Source organism: Limulus polyphemus, unplaced genomic scaffold (genome assembly GCF_000517525.1).
Source record: "Limulus polyphemus unplaced genomic scaffold, Limulus_polyphemus-2.1.2 Scaffold114, whole genome shotgun sequence".
NCBI classification, from domain to species: Eukaryota; Metazoa; Arthropoda; class Merostomata; order Xiphosura; family Limulidae; genus Limulus; species Limulus polyphemus.
In genome coordinates this window covers 702,297-723,780 of record NW_013665724.1, presented here as the reverse complement: position 1 = coordinate 723,780, position 21,484 = coordinate 702,297, and the positions used below count along the sequence as shown (strand labels likewise).

Here is a 21,484-nt window from a genome sequence, read left to right as displayed (position 1 = left end):
AAAATGTACAGACTGTTAAGAAACACAAATGATATTTCAAGACCTCATAACAAAATCCTCTTTGGAAAAATTTAAAACTTTGAGTTAATGGAAAGCTCACCCTATTACTTTTTAACATGTATAGACAAAGTAATACAGAAAAAGAACCTCTTGAGGGAGAGCTAATGTATTTTATTTATTTACTGATAACCCAGCAAGTAATTTCAAAGTTCAGAAAATATTCCACGTTCATTGTTTTGTTTGACTGTTTTGAAGTTAAGCACAAAGCTACACAATCTGTGTTCTGCCCATCACGGGTATCGAAACTGGTATTGTAAGTCCGCAGACATACCGCTGTGCTACTGGGGAGCTAATCTTTAGTTTGAACAACCGATGTACTTGTAACTGTAAGCATGTGTAAAACATTCAAATGTGTTAAAATAAGTCCAAAGAGTTCATTTGTAACATTCAAATGTGTTAAAATAAATACCAATTTTTCATGTGTAAAACATTAAAATGTGTTAAAATAAATACCAAACGTTCATGTGTAAAACATTGAAATGTGTTAAAATAAATCCCAAACGTTCATTTGTCATAATGGACGAAAGAAAGGCTTTAACACATATCACAACTAACAGTTTATTGTAATAACAATTATTACACGCTGTAACCAACCTCATCAACTCAGTATTCACTATACAAACAAAAGATGTATATTGTAATCAACTTTATCAACTTAGTACTTACTGTAAAAACAAACAATATATTATCCGCATCATCTCACTACTTATAATAACAAATTACGTAAATCATAACGAACCTCATCAACTCATAGCTTGCTGTAATAACAAACCACATATATTGTAATAAACTTTATCAACTCATTATTTGCTGTAAAACATGCCGAGTATATACATAGCCATTCTTATTATTTTAGCACTTACTGCAAAGACAAACAATGCACATCGTAATCACTCTCATCAACTCACAAGCTGTAAATACACACAATATATAATTAACCTTCCTCAACTGATTTCTTACTCTGAGTACACTGATCAATTCACTAATTATTTTTATTAGAAATATGTAAAATTAAATCAACCTGATCAACCTACTTAGTCATACCCATTACTGTGGTAATATTGCATTTTGCATAACAAACTGATGTTTTACTTGTTTGTTTCGTGTTACAGCACAAAGCTACACAATAGACTATCTGTATTGTGTATACATCAAGTATCATAACTTGGTGTTTTGCGTTACAAGCTTCATACTTACTGCTGAGCCACTGAAGGTCAATGAGATGTAGGGTGTTCAAGAATGGGATCACCTCAAAATCTTTATTTGTTGGCAGATGGAAAGCAAACTCCAATTGTTGTTTATGAAGAGGTTTTGTTATAATTTTAAAATTTTGAGATAAAGGTTATGTTCAAGTTATTATTTTGAAACATATGATTGCTGCTAAACTTATATTGTTGACTGGAATTTAATCTTACACTAAATGTACTGAAAAATATAAATTATAACAGTTAGCAGTTTGTAATTCAATCGATATTTATGCTCTTGTAATAATTTTTCATTATTTGTAGCTTATACGCTTAAACACTGTACACTGAATATTATGCAAGATCCAGATACTTATTTATTACATATTTTTCACATTTATTAAGTAGGAACTAAGTGTGCTTCATCGTGAGTGCAGATTCAAGGGTTTGTCTTGTTTTCAATGTCACGCAAAGCTATACGACGAATATTTGTGCTAGCCGTCCCTAATTTTGCAGTGATAGACTAGAGGGAAGGCAGCTAGTCAACACCATCCACTGCCCACTCTTGAGCTACTATTCTACCAACGAATAGTGGGGTTAACCGTCACATTATAACGCACCCGTGGCTGAAAGAGCGAGTATATTCGGTGACGGGGATTCGAATGCCCTAACCACCAGGCCTTTCCAGGCCCTAAATTTAAGAGAATGAACTAGGACTGTTTATTTTGTGCATACAAAGTTTTAAATACAACAGATAGGTATGAACATATACAGGGTGTCCGAAACGTCAGGAACCATAGGTGATTTGCAACTTTCCTTAATTCTAGGTATGTGACTGGTTATGGCGCTGCCAAAGAATGAGAAGGTCGAGTTAATCATGCTGTTCATCTAAACGTTTTTGAATTACAAGGGCAGCATTCTATTAAATTCGTTGAAGTGCCTGTGGTTCCAGACTTTTCGCACACTGTATATTCACTGTAGAAATTGCTAATTTTATAATATTTTACTACAACTTATTTTACCATTTATGGACGTTATATGCTGTATGACTGAAGGCTTGTTAAAAAATACATTTCTAATGGTTAGTATTTCCCCTTAGTATATTTTAAGGAAAATAAAAATAAAACAAAATCAGAAAATTAAAGTTTAATTATATAATGACAAATAGTACGTCCCCTCTGTTAAAGTTATTTTACAGTATTTTCTTCTTGCTGTGCAACTTGAAAATCATCAGGTTTTGTTTTTGTGTTTAATTTCGGGCAAAGCCACACGAGGGCTTTCTCGCTAGCCGTCCCTAATTTAGCAGAGCCTACCGCTAACTCTTGGGCTTCTCTTTTACCAATTAATAGTGGGATTGACCATCATATTATAACGCCCTCATGGTTGAAAGGACAAGCATATTCGGTTACAAGCATTCGAGCCCTGAACCCTCACAGTGAGAGTCGAGCGCCCTAACATCTAGGCCATTTGTGACCAAGTACCAGGGATAATGTTTAGCAACTGCATAAATTCAATAAAATATTTACTCAGCACCAATTATATGAGAAGTGTTATGGTATAACTTTTGTAGAGCGTGGGTGTAACGTCAGGAGAACACTTGTTCAGCCACATGTGCTCATGGTTACAAAGAAAAATATTAGCTAGCGAGGGTCCTAGTGGTGAACCCATCAAAATGCCATCTATCTGGCCATACAATTGACTGTTAAAGACAAAGTTGTCACAGATGGCTGGAGGCTTGAGAGATACGTGTTTGAAAGAAAATACATTGACTGAAATACACACATTTGAATGTTTAATTTTATTTATACTTAATTTATTATGTGGCAGCCAAAGTGTTAAGTTCAAAGTTCTATTACTTTAGGAATGGTGACTGTTAAAAGACTTGTTTCATCTGCGCCAGATGTAGGTCCTTAACTTGGATGTAAGAAAGCACTCTTTAAAGTAGCATGAAATACATGTATAGAAATGCATTTATATTTTAAAATATGAAATCATGATTACTGTTTTACATAATGTGTTTTAAACTGTACGCGAGATGCTTTATTTCATGGCATGTATGTAAGTAATATTTTAAATATAAACAAACTGTTATGGTGATGCCACCAATAAATTATGCAAATTACTACTAACAAAAGTTCAGACCTTCTTTGATATTGTATTCTGAACTTTCATAAATCTTGAAAACATCTTCATTATTTTTAAAGTAGAAACACTAAATGTATATTAACAGACACCTGAAACACAACTTCTAAATCTGTGAAATAATTTATTTAAAAAATTCAGGAACCTTTAATTTGTGACAAGGCTAGATTCCTATTTTAAGCTTATACAAATAACAGATGGAATTTCTGTCCAAAAGAACTTGTGTCCAACTTAAAATCTTAAAAACAACACAACTTATATAATACATAAATAATAAAAATCATGTTTCACATATGAATAACTAGCTTTAGTTTCATTATTCACATGACAGTCGTTAATCTGTGCCAGACCTTTCTTTACCCGAGATCATGAAGCCATTTTGGATATATACATTTTTTAAAACAAGAAGCAAAAACACTATACATAATTTTAAAATTGTCATGTTTGCATTAAAAACTGATATTTGAATGAAATTGTCAACAACATTATTTCCTCCAGTCCTGTCCCAAACTTAATTTTGCTACCGATCCTTCAACAGAGATCCAGTATGTTTTTTCCAGAAATTAAGCACCAGCTGTTGGTAATCTATACAACAAACAAAATGATCACAACTCAAGGACTTCTGCTAGTTGCACAATATTTTGAGCTTGAAGTAGTAATGGCTTATCAATCATCGCTCCACGGAATTCAAAGGCTCCCTGTAATAATAATAAAAAAGAAGACAAAAATTCATTATCTAAGCAATAAAAATACACAGAAAACAAGCTTAATGCTAAAAAAAAAACATTTTCTGAAAATATAAAAGACTATCAACTCTTGTTTACAAATTATCTATGCTGCTAATAAAAACTAAGTTTAAATCTACAAGGGCACTCTGTATTTAATATAAAGTTACATAAATTTGATACTCTTTCTTTCCTTCAATGGGGAACATACATTTTAAACTAGTTACAAAAGCAGAAGAAAAACTGTTCAAATATAAAGCATCTCTTAAGTTATGTATATTAATCCTGATAAAGCCACAAAGGCAAAACATTGGTTAAAATAAAAAAAAATTATTTTATATTTATTTATTTATATGGAGTATAAAGGTCGTTTTTTCTAAACTTTTCATATCTTAATATATATATATAAAGAATTTTATGACAGTATACATTCTTTGATGCTGTACAAATGTATTTTTGTAACGATTATGTAAGAGATACAGTTCACTTATTACACATTACTTAGACTTGGGTCAAGTGTTTAGAACCTTTGTGACAATGTAAATAAATGGGAATTTGAAATATTTAAAAATTGCAAACACAAGATTTGACATACCATTCCACTCATTTGATGCTCTTTAAATTCTTTGATTAATTCTTTGGCCCATTCAATTTTATCAGTCGATGGTGCAAAGGCCTCTTGCACAATGGGAATTTGGCTTGGATGAATAACCTGTTTTCCAGTGAATCCCATCTGTGCTCCCTCCAGAGATTGCTCCTTTAGCCCTTTCAAATCTAGATTAGTGCAGAATTATCAACTACCTGTAACTGATTCTCAACAATGTTAACAACAATAACTCAATTTCATCTAACAGGTCACATGCAATTTCATATTATCTTTCAATGAACATTAGATTACAATCAGTACAATACAGGAACTAAACATCATATAAGTTTTAGTAAATGTTTGAGCTGCGATATTATGTTAAAAACATTGTAAGTATAAAAAAAGAAAAAATCATGTATTCCATTTCAAAAGTCGTGATAACATTCTAAGTTACTACATACTTATACTTATTATTACTTTATACTTATAAAGCAGTAGTGTCCATATGTTACACCCTCTACAGTGGCAACACTGAAACAGAGAAAGAAATTTATTAGTGACTTCTGTTTGTCTTGATCTGGAGAAGCAAGCTCCGGAGTACACTATATCAGGGAGAGTTTTAGTTTTTCCAGAAAAAAAATCCAAAATTGACTAAAATTCTCACAAATTTCATTAATTACTTCACATAACAGAAGATTGAAATGGAATGTTTTTTTGGCCTGTTAAAATAGAATCAAAAGTGCTGAGTAGGAAGCCAGAAAAGCAGTATTTCAAGGGAGAATTTGAAAAAAAGAATGCTTTTTATGGAGACAGTTGGCAGCAATATACAAAAAGGAAAGAAGAATGAGAAGGCTTCCAGCAAGGTCTCACTTGAAACATTAATACCAGGTCTAGCATATATTGCTTTGCCTCCATGACTCCATCTGTTTTGATCCTTATGTTCTTTTGGCCAAGATATATCATCACAAAGGAGAAAGTTCATGATGAAGTCAAAGGATGAGTATTCAGATTGTCTTTTTTAAGGTGGTTACTCGCTGTAACATCTGTTAAGTTTCATTTCTTGTTGAATGTGTCATTTCAATGTACAACTTGAAACATCCGTATTAACAGTTAAGAAATTTTATGGTCAGTACAGAACCTTTTTTTCCTATCTTCCTTGCAGATATATGTGAAAGGTGTCTTTCTGCTAAATGCACGATGCAAGGAGTTTTTGATCCTCACTTCTTAAGTAGTAAGTGGACCAGTCTTTTGACATTTAAACAACTAGATGGTGTTTGTTATTTTGCAGCATTAACAAAGGTATTACTTACAGTAATTATAGTTTATGTTAAGACTGATGCATTGGATACTATTACAAAAGGCTTTATAATACTGCCAATTGAGAATGATTTTGCATCAAAGCTTTGTGACTGGTTGTAGCATCCCCAGTTGGGCCTTCAAGAAAACACCTCAGTGGATCAAACATGCATTTTCTTTTTGAAAATGGCTTCAATATTTCTCTCTCTGGTGTACAAGATTTATTTAGTGGTAGACAAAAATGCTCTACCATGCCAAATGGGTACCTGTCAGGATCCTGAAAGACATACTGGAAAATTCATTTCAGTGAAAAAACATTATTATTATAAACTTTTATGCTTTCTCTATTTTCATAGCCGAGCAACCCAAGAAGTTTGTTGTGTGCATAAACCAAGTTGTACTTCAATGTGTTTTCCATGTCAAAAAAAGTATAATTTGGAATGCAATGTGCCCTTCCAGCTACAAGTGGTACAGAACGTTCGTTGTAATGATACCAAAAGCATTTTTACTGCACTCCTTAAAGATATTTAATGAACTACATATATGGAAACAAATGAAGTCCTACAGAATTCTATAGATTAAATTCACAGAGTCAGGAATTAAACAAAAAAAAAGATTCATACATCTTGAGTCACTAAATTGTTAATTCAAAATGCATAAAACCTCAAGGACTCATATTTGTGGATCATGAGAAATTCATCAGTGGTGACACCATTCCTCACAATATTTGACACTCATGTTGCACCCATTCTGAACATTGCAGATTCACAAGGTTTCACTTACATATATTTCAACAGTATATTTAATGGGTTTTTTTCTATTAAAACTACTTTTATGTTACAACCTTTATAATTCCTTCACTTGTTCATATTACACCATGCAGAATATATAAAAATACTGTATTTTTTATTTTAAATTTTATAGGCTTATAACATCGATATTATGATCTACATTCCACAGTGCTATGAAATCATAGCTAAGTAACTTCAAGATATCTACACTATGTTGTTGTTCTTAGGCTACCATAATGCTACATTTGTAAGGTGCACCATATTTTAACAATGAGACAAAGTCCTCAAAAAAGTATTATTTTCACAAGGAAAACTTAAGAGTTTATTATTTTACTATGAATAACACAGGCCTGCGATGGTTTTATTGTCTTGAAATTTTCAAATGTTCTTCAGTAATTACTGTACGTTGAATCCGAAAATGACATCCATTTTTCTCCATCATGTACTTATTTTTCACAAAATGTAATATGTACTTTCACATAAGTGAAACATTTTCATTGAAATCGGATCACATTTTGTGATGCTTAAAATGTTGACAACCACTTGGTTATAGATTTCTCTAGACAAATCGCGACATGAGAGTCTTATCGATCATTCTAGAACCCATGAGAAACACACCGCTAGTATATAAACGGTTAACAGGCCACATGACATGTCATTTCTGGATAGTATTTGTTAGTGTGCACTTTGACATTATTTATTTCCTTTCAATGTTATTTATTCATTGCTGTGGCAACAATATGTATGTAAATGACACAAACATATTCCATTACATTTGTGGTAAATGTGTTGTAATAAAACAAAGGCAAAACATTAAAGAATTCATCAGATAAGCTTATTATGCATATTTTGGAATAAAACTTGGGGACCAAGACAAATCATGGGCTCTGCACAAAGTTTGCAACATTTGTGTCAAGGAGTTGTGACAATGGACTAAACATAAGGAAAAGTCTTTGCCTTTTGGAATTCCAATGGTCTGGCATGAACCTAGAAACCACAGAGATTAATGGTATTTTTGCTCATGTAATGTGCAAGGCTACAACACTCAAAATAAAAAGGAAATTTCTTATCCAAACCTTCAATCTGTATAAGTATTGTTGCTCATGGATCTGATGTACCTGTACATACTCCACCAGATACAGTTTCATCTCATTCTGAATCTGATGTCAACAGAAATTATGATAGGGATTGCTTTCACCCAAAACATCTGATTAACCACAACTTTTCACACAAGTTGAACTTAATGATTTGGTGAGAGATTTGTGCCTTCCAAAAGATTGTTCAGAGCTTTTGTGGTCCAGACTTCAGGCTAAGAAGTTACTTTCTCCAGGGACATCATTTTATTGGTACAGAAATCGTGAGAAAGAGTTTATACCGTACTTTTCGCAAGACGATTCACTGGTTTATTGTAGCAATATTGCTGAATGAATACCAACGCTAGGAGCTGCAGTCTATGAACCAAGTGAGTGGTGACTGTTCATTTATTCTTCCAAAAGAAGTCTAAAAGGTGCTCTCCTTCACAATGGTAACATATACGCATCTCTTCCTATTGCTCATTCAGTTCACTTGAGGGAAAATCTCAAACTTCTTAATAACGTTAAAGACAAAGAACATAGTTGGCTACTTTGTAGAGACTTAAAAGTCCTTTATATGTTGTTGGGTTAACAATCCAGTTATACAAAGATTCCATGTGTTTTTATGTGAATGGGACAGCAGAGCACAAAATCAGCATTGGTTAAAGAAACGATAGCCACATAGAGTCAGTCTGATACCAGGATTGAAAAACATTGAACATGAAAGTTGGGTTGACACAAAGAAAGTCCTATTACCTCCACATAAAATTGGGCTTGATGAAGTAGTTTGTAAAGAACTTAGACAAAGATGGCAACTGTTTCAAGCATTTATGTGGACAATTTCCAGATCTTTCAGAAGTAAAACTTAAAGAAAGGATTTTTATTGGTCCTCAGATTACAAAATTGACTTTGGATGAATAGTTTGAAAGGACAATGAGGAAAGTTGAAAAAGAATCATGAATTGCCTTTAAAGATGTTATTGACAAATTTTTAGGAAACAACAAGGACCCAAATTACAAAAATAATTTCAGTAACATGCTCGAATAAATTCGAAGACTTGGGTTGTAATGCAAGTTTGAAAGTTCATTTCTTACAATCACATTTTGACTATTTCCTTGAAAACCTCGGTGCCATCAACAAAGAACAAGGGGAAAGGTTTAATCAAGACATCAGGGAAACGAAGAGGAGGTGTCAGGGAAGGTGGAACATCAGCATGATGGCTGATTACTGCTGGTCATTGAAATGGGATGCTCCAGATGCAATACATAAAAGAAGGGCTACAGGACATAGTTTGAGACTAAAAGACATAGATTTCACAAAGAAATCAATTCCGCTGTAAAGTTGTACAAGTAGGTTTATTCTTTACACTAATGTAGTTTGGTTAGCATCTTTTGTAAATGTACAAGTTACCATAGTGTTTAAGTTTGTAAAATATAAAGGAAATGAACTAATCGGTTATCATTACATTGACTGCATGTTGAATTATTTTCACCAGATAATCTAATAGAACAAGTCACTGAAAGAACAACACTTAAAACAAATTACTTCCTGACAGTGAACAAAGAAAATAAGAATATTAAAACACAACACCTAAAGATAACAAAAGAAGTTTTCTTAATTAATATAACACTTTCAAGATCATAAAAATGAGAAACTAATAAAACATAACACCTCAAGATATTGAACATAAAAAAACAATAAAACATTACTCTCAAGATAGTAAACAAACACAAAAATACAATAAACTAATAACAAATAGCACTGTATGATAGTGAATACAGAAGTATGCAAACATAACACAATGAAAACAAATTTTAATACTATTCAGAGAGATCACACACTCCTGATAAAATTGTTCAATTTGCACCTGAAACTTGAGCAAAATAAAGTATAAGCAATAACCCTCCCATTCTTCAGATCTTTGTTAATCACTTTACTGGTGGGGATGTACTTGGATTTTTTTCATGATAATAACTGTAACATGATAACTGTAAATAGAATAATATAACTCCTAGAAATAAAAATACTCTAAACACATAATAAAACACAAAAATGAGAAATAACAATTATATGAAAAAGCTAAAATAATGTTAGTTCTATGCATATTTTCATAGAATTACATATAACATGAATCCAATGTACCTTTATAGTCAATATATACAAGGTCCACAGCTTGTATTTTCAATGACTTCGCAACCAGCACAATGTTTTGACGTGCCAAAAGTACTTCTTTGGCTTGTAATGTTCTTGTTGCTCCTAGAATAAAGTTATTTAGAAATTAAGATTATTTTTGTCTAAAAAGAAAACTATTATTTTTTATTAGTTTCTAAATACAAGCTCCTTATATTTGTCATTTGAAAAAAAATTCTTTAATCTTCAGTGGTTGGAATGTTCTTGCCTTTTTTTTTTTTAAAAAAAAAGAGCTTCCTGGTGTTGAAAGAGTTAAAAGTTAATTATACAAAGTATTTGTATTTTGTATTTATAGCAAAGCTATTAAGGCTGTCTACTGTTGTCCCTTATTTCAAAATACTGACCAGAGGGAAAGCAGCCAGTCAGTAGCATCATAACACCCACTTTAAGAAACTGACTGTCACTCTTATAATGTACTCACAGCTTAAAGCATAGAAAATATTTTACGGTATCTCACAGCTTCGAACCAAGCTAACCAGCTCAGAAATCCAGAACTCTACTACAATAAATGACAAAGTACTGATTTGTCCACAATAAACATGTAAAACAAACACGAGCTTACCAAACAAAAATCCAACAGAAAGGAGACCAAGATTCTCTGAAAGACACTACAGTATTATTATTATTATAATTTGTTTACTTAAGTTTTCTCCTTTTTTCTTTTCTTTCTGTTTTAATAATTTTGGACACCCAAAAGAGAATTTTTATTCAACTTGTCTTTAATGTTTAATTTGTTCTGAATATGCCAGTACTCTGGATTTTTAAGTGTTTCCTATTTCTACAAATCAATAAGTGCTTTTGTTTTTCTGTTCCTTATTTAAGTTCAGGTCTTTGTTTTTTATTAACTAATGTACTTCTTTTTCTCATACAATATTCTAATGATAATTGGAGACCTAATTGCCTTGAAAGTTATTTATTACTTGACAGCTTATTATGAACATTTACTTGTTTTCCCCCTGAAGTTGGAAGCAAATATGAGAAAAATTCAAAGTATTTTGTCATTATTTAATAATTATCCATGAACGGTCTTCTAAATATACACTGTACTATACAAATAGATGTTATTAAGGACACAAAATAGTGCATGGTACATCTGTTGAAGTAATCCAAGTTTCAAATTATAAAAAAAACAAAAAACTATAAAATTACATGGAATTCTAATTCATGTTCTCACAGTTCTAAAACTGGAATTCTTTTAAACCTTTCTTTGGAATTTTTCAATAATTAATTTGGCTAATATCACACAGATATTTAACATCCTCTTCAAGCACTATTGAAAATAACAAAAGTTTTTTTTAATGATATTTTGATTGCTGTAATTAAATCAATCAGTACATTGAAAAACCTGAGATAATGTGATATTGTCATCTTATGGTACTGCCATGCAAAAACCAGTTAAGTACAAACACACGATTTCTAGTTTTACTAAATAGTGATTTGTGAAGGATAGAAACCAAAGAGGGTACATACTCCTTTTTATCAAAAAAACAATATTCATATGGTAAACAGTGAGGTTGAAATACTATTATTAATATTATACAATCTTCTAATTCTTGAAAATCCCTATGACACTAGATAAAAAATGCAATGTTAAAATATGTTAAAGACCTAATATTAATGTTTTATGACAAGTATAATTAATTATAATCATTCTTTGACAGCTTGGAAAAGGTATTCACACCATACCAATTACTGTTGCCATCTCTTTGGCTACCTTACATAGATGACATATTTGTCATTTGGCCAAATGGCAGTACAACTTTTCCAATTTCATATCTGAACTTAATGCAAAAAAACACACACACTTTACAACAGAAATTGAATATGGTGGTACCTTAACTTTTTTATAAATGAAATGATAAATTAAGTACTTATGTTTACCAAAAACATGCACACACAAACAAGTATCTGGACTTCACAGCTTTCTATCCCGTTTCAGTTAAGTCCAGAATCCTGAAGTGTCTGATAATCAAAGCTGAAAATATATGTGACAAAGATCACCTTAAAGCAAAACTAAAACTGAAAATCATTTTCCAAGAGCAGAAAAATCCTGATCTTTTATCAAGAAAATTGTACACAAGAACAAGAAGCAGTCTAAGCAATAAATCACATAAGCTAATACACATTCGAATACAGGTTATATGCAATCTCGCATATATATATACCAGGACTCAGTGAGAGACTCCAAAGTGTATTAAAAAGTATAATATCTGTATAAGCACTATTCATGGAGAAGAAGAGGAATCCCATGGCAAGAAAAGACAATGCTGGTTGCCTCAAAAGGAAGCAATACGATATAACAATGAAATGCCCAAATGGGACAAATGAGATGGTCAGAGTCAAAACAATTATACAGAGAAAAAAGGGGAAGGGAGGGTGATTGAAGAAAACATCTAACACTTTCCCAGGCACCCCAAGACTTGGGGAGGAAGGAGTAGCCTAAGAATAAAACCAATCTGTGATTTTGATAAAGAATTCTAAAGGTATACAGGGCAAAAAATATCAGAGTATCATCTCTTACAAGTGAGAATGGGAAAAAAATGTATCTTAAGAGAAAAATGGTAAAGGAAACATGTGGCCAAAAGTTTAAATGGAGGGCATGCAAGAGCCCTGAAAACTAAACTGGTGTTCAACTCTAGAAAAGGAACAGGACAAGGAAGACAATTGATTAGAAAGATTCAGAAAAGGTCTGTAAGAACTGGAGGAAAAAAAAGAAGAGAGAGAGAGAATGGTTAAGAAAAATGTAAGGTCACTGAAAAAGCTGCTCTGTAACTAGCAACTGTAGAAACATAAAGACCACCCTCAATAACTCAGATAAAAAAAAAGGAAGTGAGATAAGGAAGAGTCAGCCAACCCAAATGAGATGACTCCTGAAAGAGAAGGGATGTCATAGCAGAATTTGCCTCACTGGACTGGGCAACAAGGAGACAGTAGTCTATACAGCAGTGGAAATACAGGCCTCATGAAGGTATCGTCCATGTAAAAGTTCTCAGGATCCCATTGAAGACATATGAGGCTGTAGCCAATACAAAAAGAAGGGCCTGGAATTGAAAATACAAACTGTTGTGGATGAAACATGAGGAAGCAAGAAGTAGTCAGCAGAATCAGAATGTGGAGAAAAGCATCTGAAACACTGATCTTGGGCATCCACAACAACCTCTTCAAAGTGAGAAAACCTTGCATCTTGAACAAAGGGATGATAAGAAATTGGTTCAAGAGCAATGGATCTATAATAGGTAGCCAAACCCCATCTTCTTAAGAACAACAAAAAATGGGAGTAAAATCTCATTGTATGGTCAAGGACCTGCTACAGGATATCCACATCATAAACAGAAGACATAGCTTCCACCAGGCACAAAAGATGCAAAATATTTGATAGGGTTGGAAAGAATACAGAAGAAGGAAAAAGGGGAGATTAAAAGTATAAAGTGAGAGACAGCTCTTGTGAAAACATATGTGTGACCCAATGGTTTTCAGCAATAGAGGTCACAACCGTGATAAATGGGAAATATTGGTTCTCATCAGTCTAATACCAAGGGGCAACTCCAGAAGATAAATCAACTCCAAGGACCCATGACAGCCATCCATGCAAGAGGGGCAGGAGAAGGGGCAACCCTATGAGGCTCCCAAGGATGAGAAACCTGCCAAGACCCAGTGGATCAACATAAATGGGAAATCAAAGTAAGTAAAGGTGAATGCTGCAGAACTACCTGAATTCGAGTTTCCAATGTATAAGAAACTCCCCACAAAAGGTGCTAAATGAAGTTCCATGAGATAAAACTCAGGAAGTCAAACTCCAAAAACTTAAGCAACCCAACCAAGCAAATTCAAGAAACAAGAACAGTGAAATGAGACACTGCAGAAGTAGTCAAGGTCAAGGTGAGAGTTTAAGTAATGATTTCAGAGTCATGATTTAGGGCCTCAGAAGGAAGGTGGAACTTGGACAAATAGTGAAGAAGACGAGCAAGCGAGAGACAAAGATGAGCAGATTGCAGGTAAAGAATAGACAGATAGAAGAAAAATATCTCCAAGCTAGAAGAAGGGTCTCAAGGGATTGAAGCTCAAGAAAAGAAGGATCTTGACTATATACCATAGAAAATTCTCAAGGTCTGGAGGGAACTAGCAACTAGGGATTCAACACAAAGTCGAAACAAAAAGAAATCAACATGAATATCAAAGCAGGGGAAAGAGTAGATAGTCAGAGGATGGAGGCTCATGCAGCAAGGTAACCCAAGAATCAGCAAAATCAATTGGAATATGAGAAAGAAAATGTCAAATACCTGGAAAATCATAGCTGCAATGAAAGAAGGTGGGGTTACGTGATCTTATCTGTGAAAGAGGTTCTGGAAGCAAAAGCAGATGGTGGAAACAGCTAGTAAAAATTATCAATAGATGAAACAAGCTTTTCTGCAGCAACAGAAACAGAAGTTTGGGAATCCTAGATCTGAGATTATGATGATGATAGGATGGAACCAAAAACTATGGTAGTAACAATGCTGACCATCATAATGTCCCCAGCCATTTAAACAATAGAAAATAACTTCTGTTAGGAGTATCTGAATATTGGGAGGTGTTAGAAATGTAGATATGTGAACTCAAGATTTGAAAAAGTCCATGAAACTGTTTTCCCTTTCTTTTTGTATATTAGTTCTTATCATGAAAAAAAAAGAACTCAAAGCAACAAGTCAATTATGTAACTGAAAGTTAAAATGAGAAGCACAGTGGAAAAATTCTGTAATTCTGATTCAAAAGAACATGACCAAATACTGCAATGCTGAAGAAAAGAATGAGCATTTGGTATACACAAAGTGCTCAAGAGGAGTACTGTCCACAGAGAATGTGTCAGCCTCCTACTAGTAGATAGCTACATTTTAATACTGATTGAACCATAGACTTGCACAGTACACGTTATTACATGTAGAGTGGGAGTTTCATTATAATGCAGGTGTAATAATGGTCTTCAAGATGCCAATTTTAGCAAGGGAACAATGCACTAATCAAATGAACAAGAAAAAACAAGCAAACAATACCCAGATAACCCAAGTCTCTTAGAACTTCCGGAAGTCTTCTTGCCTGTATAACACTCTCCCTCCTCCCCAAAATAATTGAAACCCTCCAGGAGAAGAAAGGCTAAATATATTGTCTCTTTAAAGTCTTGATGTATTTGCATACACAGTATCAAACAAACTGATTTCAAGTGACATATACATACACAAATATATAGGTGCTAAAGAAGGTAGGTTGGTTGCTGGAAACAAGGTAGTTGAAATTGGTTAGTCAGCCACCTGTCCACCAAACATGTAACATTATCACAATAGCAATGGTTTCAAAGACAGGACATTAATTGTAGATGTACAATGGTGTGGAAAAAAGACAAGGCTGAAGTACATGATTTACAAAAAAAAAATATAGAGATATATAATGCTGTTTTCATTGCACTACACAATGGCATTCGTATATATATCATACATGTAAAGAATAGGCCCAACTTTGCAAGATACACAATGTGTAAATCCAGTTTGTTACGAGGGAATAAGTTATTGTAAGAGACACAAAGATGCAAGTATGTTTATTGTAGTCTAACCTTGTCCCATGTTTGTTAAATGCAGCAAATGACAACTAGTGAAAATATTAATGTTACTGTTAAAATGTTCACAGAGGTAACAAATGTAAAAAGGCTTGGTATTGCTGGGTCTCAAAGACTGTCTCCCTGAAATTTCATAAAGTTGTGCTGTATGAACAATACCAAGTTATTTCCCTATAAATTAATAAATCTAATTTAATTCCATATATATAAAAGGCCTGGAGAACAGTTATGTCAAATTCCATACTTTTAAAGTATTTTATGGCCTGTATGATCCTGATGTATGGAATCAAATCATGTGCAGTTCTTGCATGTGACCAAATTATGCAAAATTCTTTGTCCTAAAACTTTAATATTGTACCTTGCAATAATTATTTAGAAGTGATCACTTAAGTAACAGAATTTCATTCCTAATATATTATTAGGTTTCATGTTGTTTTAAACTAGAAACAAAACTTCTTTATCATACCAATATCAGCACAAAAATCATCTGATCCAAAAACAACTCCATCCAGAATAAACAGACCCTTTTCTGATAAATCAACAGCTCGTTGACAAATAGTTCTAAGGTCAAGTAAACTTTTGGCACTTTCTATGTAGATGATGAGATTTATTTTATCCACCAGAGTTCGTGTCCGTAAGTGCTTAAATAGTTCTTCAGAAATCTAATATAAATATACATTTAAAATCAGATTAAAAGTCAGTATTAACAATTATATTACACTACATAATCAACTTAAAGATAGTACAAAAAATTAATCAGTCTGACGTCATTATGGTCTCTGCCTGTACTATATAATTAGAAGTCTTTGAAAATAAAACTCGAAAAAATTAATTTGATTTGTTTTTTTCTTATGGAAAAGCTAAGGTACCATCCCTAATCTTGAAGTACTGACCAAAGAGTAAAAACAGCCAGTCAACATCCACTATCCATGCTAAGGGATTGACTATTACTTTTATAATGCATCTATATCTTAAAATGAATATTTTGTAGCATCACACTGATTTGAACCCAGCTCATCAGCTCTAAAATCCAGAGCTCTGCCATAGGGGCCAGTCCATGTCCTGAGTGCATAGCATGATTTTTAATTTATTTTTTTCTCTTGGCAGTAATGGGATGTGTACCATATAATCTTGGCACATTAACTCCTTGCTTATGTGTTAAGCCCTATGGGTTTAACACTTTACCATCAAAGTAACCATGAGATAAGTCATACTATAACTTTTGATAGTGTATGTGTGTCCTCACAAAGATTCGCAGACTATCAGAAAACATACCAAGGCTTTTTTACAAAAAAAAAACAAGTTTTTTAATGAAATACTTTAACTAAAGATTTTACTTGTAAATTTTTGCAACAATTGCTTTGATCATCACACTTCAAACTCTCCAAAGGTATAATGGCTTTCCTCATGCCAATAATCTGGGAAGACTAAAGTATTATGCAGTTTAAAATGAGTGTTTTACACTGGTTATAAACATGTACATCAAATAAGTACATGTGTCTTCCATATTTTAAGTCTAAGTATAGAAGGTGGGTGCAGCATCTGTGAGGAGTTAGCAAAATTTATTTCTTGTGGCTGGGAAGAATTGACCCTAAGTAATTTAAAAGAAGGATGTGTAAATAAAGCAATTAATCTAGTTTCTGGCTAAACCTACAAAAAATTAAGATCTGTAAATATTTGTTCATCGCATGACAACAATACCGAAGTTTAAGAATTTGGTTACAGGCTTCTTTTGAGATAAAGGAATTAAAACTTAGATAATATAAAACTTATATTATAATACTAATTTCATTGACATACATTGATAGTAGAGTTGTTTAATTACATTTTAAATGTAACTTGGTAAAACCGTGCGACATGCACAGAAAAAGGTACTTGTAAGTTTAGAACTAGCCACTGGGCTGCATTCGTTTGAGTACCTTCATAAAACAAACCAAGGAGCTAGTGAAGGAAGAAAATATTTTATCAACACTATGGAAACTACTGCTTTAGATCACTTCTAAAAATATATTAGAAAATCATCCTAATGACATGTGTACAGAAAGTTATGTATGTCACACAAAAACAAATTTTGAGCTTCAACACATCTTTACAATCTGTCATTATGTTCAGCCACACTCTTTCTGATGACCGTGCAACTTGACAATAACTCTGCATCACAAAGTTTCCATTGCAAAAGGCCATGGTTTAAGGATATCATGCCTATAGCATACTATTCCTCCCTACAATCCATACAATGTATAAGGAAGACAGTTTCCAAACATTAGTTTCAATGGTTTATTCACAAAGAAATTCATAGATGCTGCATTTGGCAAATTAAAAAATATGTCTTTATATGAAATAGCATGAATATCCATTTCATTCTTCAACTGCTTGAGGTATGTAATGGTTGAATGGAAAGAATGACTGAAAGCCTTAACTTTGTTCGTTAATGCATATCATGTGCCTTCATTTCCAGATAGAAACCATTCTTGATTGTTATTTACTGTTGCCTGGAGTATGTGGATGGCTTTTGCCACTGACCTTCATGTTTGAGGATTCTCATCTGTTACAAAACATTGCACTTTGATTCCCATGACTGAGGTATGAGAAGTTACATGTCTCTTTCTGGTTGAGTCTAGCTGCTCCAACTTGATCCATCTTCCTTTGTTTTCTAATACCATTAAGCACAAGGGATATTCCCATCTTGATGATTCTAAATCTCAGTACAAACACATCTTTATGACAAGAATGTATGAATACCTTGCACTGTAAAGTGCAGTTACATACTCTTCCAAAAAGCAATCAATTTTTGGTAGCATCACACCACCTATGAATTAAGAAACAATGCCAAAATGTAGTTCTGATATATTCTGTTCCAACAGCTCTTTATATTTGCTGTTGTTGCCATGTGACTTGTTGATTTATATATTCAAAATCAATTTAATACAACATACTCAACCTCACAATCAGAAAGATCTTTTCTTACCCCTTTCTCTTACAAAACAAACGCCACGCAGCCTCATCATATTAAGGCTTTAATCTTCACAAAATTTGTAGTATTTTCAAAACAGTGCTCTCCTATATTTTTTAAAAAGATTGAGAAATTTTAACCCCCACCTATTAAAAAAAACCATCCAAATAAGAAGTCTTATATTATTCTTCAAAATATTCTTCAGAATATTCAGGAAGAAACTAAACCAGCCACAACCTAAAATTTATCTATTCTATCATCAATATTTAAGTTATCTTTAATTATCATACAAAAAGATTTCTAGCAAATTATCTGGGTAACACATTAATACATATGTCCATAAATTAAACATACCCACTCAACATGATCCACACTTTCCACTTTTGGAAACATGATAGTTGGAGGAAGTCTCCCAGCTTTGAATACTTCCTTCATATCATCACTTGCTAAACCACTGTCAACCGAGTTCATTCTTACCACACATTCGGTTCGACCAAATTCTACTTGATCCAGCATGTGTCGAATAGTCTTACGAGCTTCTTCCTGAAACAGTCGATTGTAACAAAATTAAATTGCCTAAAAGCATAGCCATTTTGTTACAAAACCCTACACAACTTGCATTAATCAACAACAATAAATCAGTTATGAGCTAATTAATTTTAATGTTTTATTAAATATAGATATGAAAGATTACTTAAGATTAATTAAGTTTTCATATGAAATAATTATTTTCTTTGAACGATTCAAGGGTGCTACTATAGTGTGCAGTCTACAAAGATATTTACACCATAGCGTGCAGTCTACAGAGATACCGTCTTCATCACCATTTTAATGATTCATTAAAACATTATTTCTTGCTAAATAATTATATCTATTTTCGTTTTTCTTTAGCAAATAATAATAATTTAATAAGTTGTGTTTTCCAAAATAGTACCTTAAATTTAGGTTATAATTGTGATAGTTTTGATTGTTGGAATTTATTTCATTCCAATTATATTTGCCCCAAAAACATTACGTAATGGTATTTTGTACTTTATTAGTTTGAAAGCGTTATTTATAATAAATGGTGCCAATTGCAAATAAACGAAAGTTAAAATGGTGATGATGATGATGATAGTATCTGTGTAGACTACACAACATAGTGTAAATATCTTTTTAGATCCCATGCTATAGTAGCACCAATTCAAGTATATTATGAAAAAATTCCATTCATTGACAGTTTAAAAAAATAAATTATGAAATTTCTATTCTAACAAATCTACAATGATTGGCTTAGAAATCTAAAGGGAGAAAAAAAACAACCACTACAATTTAGGTCTTAATCAGGAATCTTTTTGGAACTGCACACAATGGGTACAATCCAGGAACAGTCTGTAATACATCATAAAGAATCAGTTTTTCAATTATATATAGTTACAAAGTTAGACCAACGTATGTGTATTTTTAACAAAAAAAAACAATAATTGATATTTTAATTCAATAAGGATAACTAATTTTTCAATCATGCAATTTAAGAAGTGGTGGATCTAATACTGGCACCAGATATGCATTTATCACACTTTTGAATTCATAATTACCCCATCTTCTTCAACTTGACTCACTATTGTGAATTCTCACTGGTTATACGAACATTACACTTGTTAAGACTTGTCAAGCAATACTTGATGCATTCTGAAAATTTCCAAGAATTTGCTTTATAACACAAGTTGAGATCCATCTAGTAGTAAAGACCAAGTATTCTGCCACACAACATGGAAATGGAAATTTTAACCTTTTCTTGTTAATGTATGCTTATCTGGGAAATTAACTGTCAATATTGAAAACATTTGAAATTACTATATTCAGCTTAAAAATTTAAACATGTAAACATTTATAATGTTTTATGCCTTACAGCACAAATTAGTTTTCAACTATCAGTGCCAATTTTTATGGGGCATGAACTGTAGTGCTTTTGAAATGCTTTATTTTGGGATTTCTTCCTTCACAAAAAAGGCAAATGGTCAAGAAAAACTACCAAGAGAGCCATTCAAAATGCAGAAGTTTGATTTTTTTTTGTGCCGAGCTTTAATTTCTTATTCTGTTAATAAAATGTTCATAAGAAATAAAAAAAAAATGTTACATGAGTTTGAGTAATATGAAAAAAGTAACATGATTAGTTAAATCTGAAATAAAAACTGTTTAAAACAACTGAACAATGCACACTTACTGTTAATAAATAATACCAACAGCTCTCCCCAGTTAATTATTAACAACCAAGTATCAGTTGTGTTATCTAAAACATAAATGTTCACTATCTGAATATGTTCCAAATACTCATTTGGTACTAGGCTTTGGTTAAAATTAGTGAATCAATGTATGAGCTACGAGCCCACTCTTTTATTAGAGCTGCTTCCAGTTCATCAAAACTGCTTAGAAGTGAATCATGTGCAGGTAGGTGTAGTGCTGAGCAAGCAATTATCACTTTGCAGTTTGATTTGATATTTGTATATAATCCAGATTACAATTATTTACCATTCTAATCAGATCATTATTTTTAGAAACAAAAAAGTGTAAAAAAAAAGAAACAATGAAAACATAATAATAATAACACATGACTTGGTATCCATAACTCAAAAAATATTAAAAGAGATGTCACAAATGAAAAAGTAGTGATCTGTAACTAAAATTTGTATCGTTAATAAATATCAAAATAGTAATTTGTTATTTGTCTTGTTGACATTTTCCAATAAGAATTATAAATATGAAACAGCTTGTGGGTACATATATATGTATTTGTAGTATCTTATTATAATGGAGCTTGCGATGTATACATCCAAAACTCAGATCTCGGAAACTACAGCACCAATCATAACTGGAAATATTTTTACAACTGGGCAGTATTTTTATAGCTGAGCAAT

General features: G+C 32.5%; 1 protein-coding gene across 2 annotated transcripts in view; it reads right to left on the bottom strand.

Moving 5' to 3' along the window:
* Positions 1-604: 604 nt before the first annotated feature.
* The window catches only part of LOC106471728 (citrate lyase subunit beta-like protein, mitochondrial), a 23,623-nt gene continuing 2,743 nt past the window's right edge, over positions 605-21,484 (bottom strand). For both annotated transcript variants that reach the window (XM_013932351.2, XM_013932359.2), the window contains exons 3-7: positions 18,942-19,130; positions 16,101-16,296; positions 10,000-10,113; positions 4,707-4,885; positions 605-4,084 (exon numbers count right to left, since the gene is read on the bottom strand). In XM_013932351.2, coding sequence (XP_013787805.1) covers positions 3,992-4,084; positions 4,707-4,885; positions 10,000-10,113; positions 16,101-16,296; positions 18,942-19,130 — 771 coding nt within the window. In that variant the 3' untranslated portion in view covers positions 605-3,991. The remainder of the gene's footprint in view (positions 4,085-4,706; positions 4,886-9,999; positions 10,114-16,100; positions 16,297-18,941; positions 19,131-21,484) is intronic.